Raw genomic sequence first — 10672 nt, forward strand, 5'->3', positions numbered from 1 at the left:
TATAGAGTTGAGTATAATCAGAATGTTTTCTTAGGTACTCATGATTTTTTACTTTTATAATAATTTAATATTATTATACATCTGCTTTGGCAAAAGATTTGAGTTTTATTATATAACTGTTAACACTAGCAGCTTTCAAGTGGCAATTTTTGTTTTAAAAATTTATCTTCAGATGATATACTGATAAAAGTTTCCTAATCAATATATATCATGGATTATTACAGAGCTATGATTGTCCTGCTGCTAGGATACTTGTTCCAGTATCTGCTTGTCACCATTGTAGTTCTTAATGTCTTATTTATAAAAATGTAATTTGAATGCCATATTGACTTTCAATTGTTTTCTGGGAAATATGTTCTTGCTATTTTTTTCTGTAGTCTGATGTTGTTGGTTTTTTGTAAAATCACAAACAATTCCTTTATAATAAATATGTAAGTGCTCCTGACATTATTATTGTGAACATAGAAGTGAGTTTGAAATTATTAGATGGTGACCCTTGGATTAACTTAGAGGCTTAATACTGTATTACTCTGACATGCATCTGATTTCTTAAGAAACATATGTATATATGTTATTCCATGTTTATAAATCAATTTTTGAAGATTATAGTTTTTACAGTCTGAGATTTCAATGGCTCATTTTAACCCTAATGTTTCAAACAGATGTTATTTTGAGTAGTAAACTTTATAACTCAAGTGAGACATCTATGTTTTATTGATGTAAGAGAGCTAAAGCCATTTTAAGATAATTTTCTTATAGTTTTTATTCTCTGTTCTTTTTTAGTTGTGAAAGAAAAATAGCAGAAGTTTTGTTATTTGACTAAATAAATTTTTCAAGTCTGGCTGTGTCTTCATCATACACTCAGTGCTTAGTAATGGCCTTTTCTGGTAGCTTTGTGCAATTCTTCTTTAAGCTTATGGATAAAGAAGAGTTGGTGTATTGTTTAGGAACATGATTTTGGTTGTCTTGATCCCTCGGATTTCTAGTGTTGGTATAAAGCAATTTCTGTTTGAGCACGAATAAAATCACTGTGGGGTGTCATAAAGATTCAAGATCACATGAAAGGATTGACACATATGCAGTAGGAGGCAAAGATATGTTAGTTAGCATAAAATAGCAGTATTAATTCTTTTCTGATGTTATAATTTCAGTGTTTCCTAAGTCTACATTCTTTAAAAGGGCTAAGCTGTAAAAGTGCTATGTACTGCCTGCTCCCTAATTAGATATTAGCAACTTGCATTTGTGAAAATTGTGTGGTAAGGTTTGTAGGAGTGTTGACAGGAGACAATTAAAGAAACAAAAGCCCAGAACTCTTTATGAATATTTCAGGATACTAAACACTGTCTTTTCAAATGATGTAATAAAAGTGGTTTATGTGTCAAACCGTGAACATCTAACTTCTTATTTCAGGATTGTCTTCTGATAGTAGAGAGGATGGAATTCTGAGAGAAACAGGAAGCCACCCTTGGAACTCCTCACTTCCTTTTACCTTGCAGCAGAGGCAAGAGAATTTGTCTGGAGCATCTGAAAGTCAGTTGTCTGAAGGAGAGATGTACTTCTATAAAGAAAAGCAGATACAGCAGATCCTGGGGAGACCTGCTTGGAACTTGAACTCTTACTCAGAGGACAATACACATTTCCAAGGTATTCATTCTTTTATAGCATTTTTGTGCTGCTCTCTGATCATACAGAATGAGGAGCTTGCTCAGTGTTAGGCGTTGATCTGTATTATTTATATTCAACTTACATTTTAAAGTCAATAAGGATTCTACATGCAAGAATTCAATACTTTGATGTTCTTGGAGTTTGATGTTAGATGTATGTTCACAGAGCATTATCTAGTGCAGAAAAAAAATTGACTGACAGGTCTCTATCAGTTCTGTGTAGCTTCCTGCCACAGTGGCTGGGCTGCTTGCTACCTGTGCCATTTTTGTCACTTGTTTATGCACAGCTCTCACTTCAGGAAGGTAGAGAAATACTGTGTAACACTTCATTATTCACAGGGGTTCACATAACTGATGGAACTCTGACTGGCTGGTGGGAGTTTTATGCTTTCTAGAAAAATGTAGCAATTAATGAAAATTAAGAACATTATTAGCTATCATGAATATTTAATTCAAATCACTTCCTCCTGGAATGTTTGAAAACCTCAAATCATATAATTACAGATTACTCTAGACCTGGAAGGACCTTCTAATTATGTGGCCCAAATTTTCCTTCCTACTCACAGCAGAGCCAACTTAGACCAGGTTGGTTAAGGGCTTGTCCAGGCAAGTTCTGAATATCTCCAAGGACAAAGATTCTATACCTCCAAGCAACATTTTAATAACTTAATTTTTTTTCTTTCTTTTTCTTGCATGTTCGAGGAAACTGCATTTTCTTTAAACTGACAGAGGAGACAGATTTAGATTTAGTACTAGGAAGAAATCCATCATAGTGAGGGTGTTGAGGCACTGGTACAGTGTTGAGGCACTGGTACTGGTTGCCCAGAGAAGTTATGGATGCACCATCCCTGAAAGTGTTCAAGGCCAGGTTGGATGGGCCTTAAGTAACTGGTCAAGTGGAAAGTGTCCCATTGCAAGGGGTTTGGAACTAGATGATCTTTAGGGTCCCTTCCAACCCAGACCATTCTGGGATTCTCTGTGCTGTCTCTTAAGGGTTAGTAGACAGCAGACATTTTTTGTACCACTTCCCTCACACCCCAGTTCTTCTTTTAAGATTGAACAAACTCAGTTACTTAGCTGCTGTTTGAACATCATGTGCTACATCATCCTCTGATCATCCTTGTGGCTGTTCATTGGTCTTGTTCTGTTGTGAGTTTTGTACTGAGGAACCCACACTACTTCTGATGCAGTCTCACAAGAGCCGAACAGAGAATTTATGGACTTCACCTTTTTATTCAAAGAATAATAAAATTGAACCAGGGTATCACTTTCTTACTGCTTTTTATATACGTATTCTATCAAAGAATTGGATGCTGTAAAGATTTTGTTTTTACAGCTGGTATTTGTATACCTGCAGAATTCTATAGACTTTATTTACTGTATATAGAAACAACGTGTGATATGTCCATTGTTTGGGGGTTTTTTGTTTTTTGGGGTTTTTTTTTATTTTTATGGGGGGTTGGTTTTGGGGGTGTGGATGATGTCTGTTTTTAAAATAACTTATTCCTTATAGCTCTAGCAACTGAACTCTATTTTCCTGAAATGGAGAGACCTTTTCGAAACTTCCATCACCAGCTCTTTCAGCCTTTGGAACCAAGTGTTGACTTCGATACATCATCATCATCATCCTGTTCTCAATACAGAATTTCCCAACACAGTAGAGAATTTAGCAAGGTACTGCAGAAAAAACTGTGGAGGAGGAAATGTTTTGGCTGAAGATTCTGTAAGATGTAAATGGATAATCCCTATACTATTTAGAAAAAACACAGCAGGATTTTTATATGCATAGATTGCTGATTGTAGCAGAAATGTGACCCAAAAAAATCAAAACTACCTGTTTTCTTTTTATCCTTCATATTTCTGAGAAAATTAATCTTAAATCAAAATTATTTTCTTATGCCACTAGACTTCAGAACTTTCAGCAGAAAGTCCAGATGTGTCTACATTTCTAGAAGGGGAAAACTCTGGTCTGAATGGACAAAGAAGCAGTCTGCCTTCTAGTCTCAAAACAAATGGGCAAAACATTACATCAGAAGAATCTGCTAGAGAAAATGTTACTCCAGGTATGTTCAGTGTAGTCAGATCAGTGCTTTCAAAATCAGCTTTGTGCCACTGTATAAATACCAGCCTTAAGTGTGGGTTTGCAGTGTTGAAATGGGGACAGATCTCACTCCTCTCAGCCCTGCTTTGAAATGCCTTAACTGCACTGCACTCTCTCACAGTCTCCTCCACCACCTTAAATGGTAGAACTCCTAAATTTTCTAAAGTTTTCCAAAGAAGGTGATACAAAAGCAGACCGGTGTGATCAAGTCACTGTAATGGATACTGTGTTACGTATTCCTTCTGCAGTGATTTGGTTACCAAACATCAACTGTGGCTGAAGCTGTCCTTTTTCAAATACTTATTAATGTATATCGATTACTTTGTAAGTTTGAGTAAGGTAAGGAGGTTCCAAAAATTGATTAAAATTTTGTTCATTTGTTATAGTCTCTCTGAACTAACTCATTTGTCTTTTACATATGGTGTTTTCTTCAAGAAAAATTCCATTTTCCCTTCCCACTGTTAAGTCACAGCAATATACTGCACACTGCAATACTTGGTTTGATTACAGAACTGCCTTATCTCTCTACAAAATAAAGTGGAGGATAAGACAGCAACTTTTGAGCTACAGTGTTATAATTAATTTAGTGGATTAGAAGTTTATGATTAACTTAACTGCATCTTATAGCAGGAAGTTTTTTTATGTTTTGCAGTTAAATTTAAATTGATATTTCATGTTACTCTAAATTCCAGAAATTCCAAATACAGCTAATAGCAATCTAAATATCTCTGGAGCAAGAATCAGGTGTTTCAGTGTTTCAAGATGCTCCAACAAAAAGCTGAACTGGAAATGTGGCACAATAATTTAAGTAATAGGTGTAGTTATAATGTAAATGTTATTGGTCAGTTATATTTGTGACTTAGAAAGTAATAAAAAAATGCTAGAAGAGGTTGACACTTCAAGATGTGGTTGCGGACACATCAAATAGGATTTAGGAAGCTCCATTCTAACTTCAAACCATTCTATTTCTAAATTGCTTATAGATACAATCTTTGTTTGTATAACTGCAGAGTCTTCCCATCTCTTAAGTGTTTTTTATAATCCCAAACCAATTATTGTTGTGCTTTAAAAGGAGGGGGAAAATAACATAAGCAATAGGCTAAGCAAGTAAAAACTATTTTGGATTGTTCAGAGGAGGCTGATACGCAAGTGCATTATCCAGAGAATTTTCTGTTGATGGCTGATCTTGCACTGTAATTCTTCCCTCCCCATGAACAGCTATTTATCAGCAGACAATATTCTTTATACCTGTAAAACTAGATCTTTTCTGTGTATCAAAGAATGCAAAAAAAAAAATGTCTAAAGGAAACCATTAAAGGATTCTGTGGCACTTTCCATGTGTATAAAAAGCCTGGTGATAGCACACTGCTGGAGTCTGTGCAACTGATTTCATCAAACTTAGAACAAAAAAAAGTAATTTAAACAACACTGTTATCTGTTGGGCAGATGCTGTTCTGCTGAAATTCCTCCCCAGTAATTAATGCTGATATCCAGTCTTTCTCTTTCCCAGCTTCTTCTGGAGGGAAATGGTATCTTGACTTCTATCCTCAGATAAAGAAAGATAATTTAGGGTGCAATACTGTACCTTGTAGGAACAGTGGTCTCTGTTCCAGTTTGAATGTTGCTTTCTAATTTGAAGATTTTCTGCCCAAGTAATGGTGTTTTGGATTGTTTTGTTTCTGGTTTAGAGATTTTATTGCAGGCCCAAACGAGACTCAGAGGACTTCCATTTACAGAGTATAAACTGTAAAATGTTCTGATTTCCAGTGTAGTTATGTCAGCACCATTACAAAGTCCATCCCTAAATATATTCTAAGAAGCAGCAAAAAGTGGGTTTTTTTTAAATTTTGTGTACAGTGATGGGATAATTTTCTGTAATGTTAATGGCATTATGTTTGAGGAAACTTAAGCAGTTTTTTAAACAAAATGTTTCTTCCTATTTACTAGACTTCTTGTTGTACATTACTGAAAAGTCTTCTTATAGAGAGACTTAAAGTGGAAATTCTGTTTTGTTAGCAAGAAGTTTGACTTCTGACAATTTTTGAAACAGGATCTGAAGACTCTTTTCACCCACTGCAATTAGACTCTACTCTGAGTGATGACTGTCAGAATGGTGATCAGCCAGGGGATATTAACACTATGTCACAGAGGCCTTTTGAACAAACCCCTGGAATTATAAACCGAGGCAATGAGAACTGTATTTCACCTGCAAGTGGATATGAAGAGCTGTCAAGAAGCATGGGATGTATTAGTCTCCAGTGTTCAGTGGAAAATCTGAGGAATGAAAGTCTGACTCACCTAGAAGAGCAAAAATCATTTTATCAACTAGATCCCTCACCTGTTACAATGGATGAAACTTTCCCTCAGGAGTTAGTAAAAGAGACTTTTGAAAAATTACCTTTGGAAACATTTGATAAGAAGCAGCATGTGAAGCTTCCTGAAAAATCAGGTCATGTAGATGAAGTAAATAAAGCTCTGGAGCTGCATTCTCAGTGCAATATGCATATAAAGGAGCGAGAGCAAAGCTTTCCAGAAGGACAAGAATCTCTGAGGGTTCTCAGAGAAACCAACTTGCAAAACTCAGACATTTGTTTACGCACTGTTGTACAACAGAACAGTTCTTTATTCCAAAGACATGAAAAACATTCTCATCCTGTGCCCAGAAGCTCATGTCATATTCCAGTTTGGGTGAGTAGAACAGATTTCCAAAAGCAGGGGTTTTGTTGTTGCACAAAGTTATTTTAGACCTTTAATATCTGAAAGCTTGGCAAATGTTGACTTTACAATTCTAGTTCCTGTTTCCTGGAGTTTTGCCCTACTCCTTCTTCCAGATCATAGCACTGAGATAATTAGCAGTAGTTTAAATGAGCTGAGTGAGTTCCCACAATGGTTGGAGGAGCTGCAGCATCCCTACTGCATCTCCTTCTCTTAGCTCCAAGTGACAGAGCTCATCCAGCTGGGTTACATGGCATGGGTGCCTCACTGAACAGCCCTTGGCTCCATTCAGAAACCTGAAGGAGGTAAATAAATTAACCAAAGCTTAAGCAAACTTAAAGAAATAGCGTTGATGTAGCTTTGAAAAAAAAGTTTGCCCTAGAACTAAGTAATTTAAACTTGTGGAGAGGAGGAGTTTTTGTAGTTGTTTGGTTGCTTTGGGTTATTTGTTGCAGTTTTTTGAATTCTGATAAACAAAAGTTCTTTCTCTATTTCATTTACTGCTTGGGGCAGGTTTTCTTTCTTCTATGTGTTAAATGTGCTTCCTTTTTCTGACAACAGTTGTTGCTATTGCTGAAAATACTGGTTTTTTTTACTATTTTCCCGACCGATGTCTTGATTAATTTATTTCCTAGGAAACTGAGTCAGGGCGTGGTATTATGGAAGAACCTGAGCTCACTCTGATAAGCTCCAATGACATCAGTATTGTAGAATCAAACACTGAAGATCCTAACCAAGAGAAAATTAAGGAGGATGCAATGGGTAACTCGGCATGTGTGGATCAGTCCGAGTGTAATGTTTTTACAGAGGTGAGCATTATCTAAGGTGATTCTGTTTTGAACTTAGTATTAATCACAGTAAGGAGAGGCCCCACTGTAGCAGTTCATCTGCTGTTGAAAAACAAGAGATTGTTGGCTTCTTTCAGCTTTGTAATTGCTTTGGATCATCTTGGTTTAATGTTGTTTTCCAGACAGATCGAATAGATCCTAAATTTGGGGTATTCCTTAGAATCAGTACCTTGTCATATTGATCCAGATAGAGTTTGGGAAGACTTGCTGCAAAAAACAAAACCATCTTACTGGTGTTTGCAAGACTGAATCGTATCTTCTTAGCTGAGAACTGAACAAAAGGAGAGTGTGGGATAAAATGAAAACTCCAAACTAAACGGGGGAAAAAAAGGAGAAACCCCTCACCTTGTGCTCCATGGGTGCTAAAGCACTGATGTAGAACCAAGTAATCTGTGTCTGTTAGATGAACAGATGAGATTAAGTCGTGCACTAATTGCAAGAGGCATCTAGAGAATTCCTAAAGTGTCGAAGGACGTGTTTTTATCAAGTAGTTGATACATGGGTGAGGTGGAGGTTGGCAGCTGGAGGCTGTACTGCAGTGAGTGTCACCTGCCTCTGGAAAAAGCGGGGGGAAAGACAAAGCAGGAAGAGAGTGATGGGGAGAACTGGAGAGAGCAGCAGGAGGAAAGGAAAAGAAATTGGATTTGCAGACCTGTATTAAGAACATGCAAGTGAAATCTGGTGGGCAGAAAGTCTTTAATGGATGTTTTTGGGTTTTTGAGGGTTTTTTGTTTTTGTTTTAAGTTTTAAAATGTTTTTAGAAAACAGCTTCTTCATACCTATTACCAAGATCCATTTCTGATTTTTCTTTGCATCAGACATAAAGGCAAAAGCATGTCTTTTCTTTGCATTGGGTCTAGTGGTATAGTAGTACTGCTTCACTCAAGTTTGTTGCATATTTTAAGCATTTCCAATTCAATCACTGATCCTTTTGAAACAGGAGAGAGAATTTTTACCACTAAGTCCAGATGCAGAATATTCAGCATTCACAAGGCCTGACAGTTCTTCCAAAGCTCAGAGTTCCAACGAAAGTCATGGTCCATCACATCAGACTGCAGGTAATTATGTGGTACTTCAGTACATTGAAGTTGGAAGTATTTTTTTTAGTATTAAAATCATCAACAAAATACAACTCTCATTTGGAAAAGTTAGAGCTGCTTTTACTTAGGCAAGTGCATCCTGCTATTCAGGCTTGCTCTGTAGTACCTTTGTCTGAGGTTTAGTGTGTCACATTAACTTGTCTCTTCCTGGGCCAGGTTCTCTCTGATGAAACTTCAGAATCTAGACAATACACTTGTTTGGTGTTAAAATGACTTAATTTTGAAAAAATCTGTGTCATTTTCTAATTTGTATTCCTTCGTTTATTTCTTATTTTCTCTTAGTCCCCCAAGTCCTTCAGCCAAAGAATTATCCTTTCTTTTTCCCTATTCTGATGATAGTCTGGAGCAGTAGTAAAATACTGACTTTTTTTGTCCAAGATAAACTGTAGTAATGTGAATGTCAGGAATTCACAGAACTTAATTGTATTAGGGACTTGTCAGGTTTTCACTACATTTTGATGCATCCAGATGCTTTTGATGCAGTATTTCTCACAGCATTGGTCTGGGCAGACCTGCTGATCATTACTGGATTCCATAGGTCTGAACTGCTGCTGGTTCTGCAAGATGCCTCATCATTCAATGCCATTCTCCTCATGCCATTTACAAAAGTGGTCAAGCTCAGAGTTTTAGGAGAAGTATCTTGAAATGTATGACTTACTGCTTGCTCATTGCTAACAGTGAGAAATGTGGAGACTTTTCCTTTTCTTTCACAGTGATGCTGCTGGAGTTTGCAGCTACACCTGGAAGTTTACAAAAATCTTTTTTAAAAAGAAAGCAGAATTTCATCCAGGAATCTGTGAAAAGAGTAGAAGCAATAAAAAATAAGGAGAGAGAAAATGAAAAGCTGGGAGCAAGAAAGCTTCAAGGAGCAAAGTCTAAGAATCTAAGAAGCAAACAGAAGGAGTCTGGTCCCTCTGGTAGGTTTATCTAGGAGCAGTATTAGGTATCCCTTGAATTGCTGTTTTGTATCAAAAAATAGATTTTATATTTGCTACATGTTTGCTATTGCAGACTGGGCTATTCTTTAATTTGTTTTCTCAAGGAATCAGGGAGCTTTGCTTTCCCCCACTGTCTGGCTGCCTCTTCAGTGTTGTGAAGGCCATTACAGGGGCTCTTCATCTTTCACAATCAGCCCACCTTTATCATCACAAGGTGCCTCTGCAAACAGCAGCTGCTCATCACAGAACAGCCATGTTTAGCAGACTGGTGCATCTCTAGTGCCTGGTCCCGAGGACTTGGAGGTTGGCTGGGGAGAGCCATGGATGGCCTAAAGCACAGGCAGCAGCCTCAAGAGTGAGACTGGGAGGATTCATTTTAACTCAGGATGTCATCTCTATTGCTTCCATTCTGCTAGCTTGTTTTGGATTTTGTTGTGTCATTTAAAAATCTTTGGAAATCTCTCATGCTTTTGAGCTAGCTGAACTAGAGATTTAAATTTATGTTTGGCTTCTTTTTTTTTCCCTAGGTAAAAATGGTGCACTCACCAATCAGTTGAAAAAAGTCGGAGAAGTAAAAGTATCTTCTCGAGAGGATAGGAAGGCTGGAGAAATTGAAATGCACAAGCGTACATCCAGGTAATGCATGAACACAAGTGGGAGAAGTTTAATTAAAAACAACCCAAAAAAACCCTGAGTTAATCTGTGTTTTGTGAAAGCTGCTGCTCAGTCTGTGCTCTTCCAGCTGGACCCAGTGCTGCTTAACACTGAACAGGTGGGAGAGGAGCCAGGTGTGTTTGATGCAGGTACCTGCTGGGCAGTGCCCTTGCAGAGGTGGCACTGAGGAAGGTCACTCTGCTGCTGTCACCTTGCTGAGCCAGCTGTGTCACTTAATGCCTGACATGGGATGAAAGTTGATGCCAAGTTCACAGTTGCACTTGGGTACTTAGGAGCAGTAACAGGCAACAAAGTGCAGCTCTGAACAGAGAGGGGGTTTGTGTGATGCAGCTGAAAAAGAATTTGAAGTGATTCTGGATTACTGGAGAGTGCAGTCAAATTTTCCCAATTGCTAGCAACTGAGCCAGGGCAAACGCATAAGCTTGTTAACCTACTCCATCTTTGCCCCTTCCTTCCTGCCTAGATACTTTTTTTTTTTGTTTTCACAGACTTTATAATCAGCTTGCAGAAGTAAAGATCAGAAAGGAAGAAAAAACAAGGCAAGAAACTTACGCTAAAAACAGAGAAAAAGCTAAAGAGTTTCAAAAGGTAATAGTTTGCTACAGTGACCTCTTGCCCTTTGGTCTCGTGA

General features: G+C 37.5%; 1 protein-coding gene across 5 annotated transcripts in view; it reads left to right on the forward strand.

Moving 5' to 3' along the window:
- Positions 1-10672, forward strand: part of CEP295 (centrosomal protein 295) — a 43075-nt gene that overhangs the window by 31275 nt on the left and 1128 nt on the right. For all 5 annotated transcript variants that reach the window (XM_014877520.2, XM_088159380.1, XM_088159379.1 and 2 more), the window contains 9 exons: positions 1411-1644; positions 3178-3338; positions 3571-3727; positions 5816-6453; positions 7116-7289; positions 8269-8386; positions 9142-9345; positions 9894-10002; positions 10530-10629. In XM_014877520.2, coding sequence (XP_014733006.2) covers positions 1411-1644; positions 3178-3338; positions 3571-3727; positions 5816-6453; positions 7116-7289; positions 8269-8386; positions 9142-9345; positions 9894-10002; positions 10530-10629 — 1895 coding nt within the window. The remainder of the gene's footprint in view (positions 1-1410; positions 1645-3177; positions 3339-3570; positions 3728-5815; positions 6454-7115; positions 7290-8268; positions 8387-9141; positions 9346-9893; positions 10003-10529; positions 10630-10672) is intronic.

The sequence above is a fragment of the Sturnus vulgaris genome, chromosome 2, assembly GCF_052056855.1.
Source record: "Sturnus vulgaris isolate bStuVul1 chromosome 2, bStuVul1.hap1, whole genome shotgun sequence".
NCBI lineage: Eukaryota > Metazoa > Chordata > Aves > Passeriformes > Sturnidae > Sturnus > Sturnus vulgaris.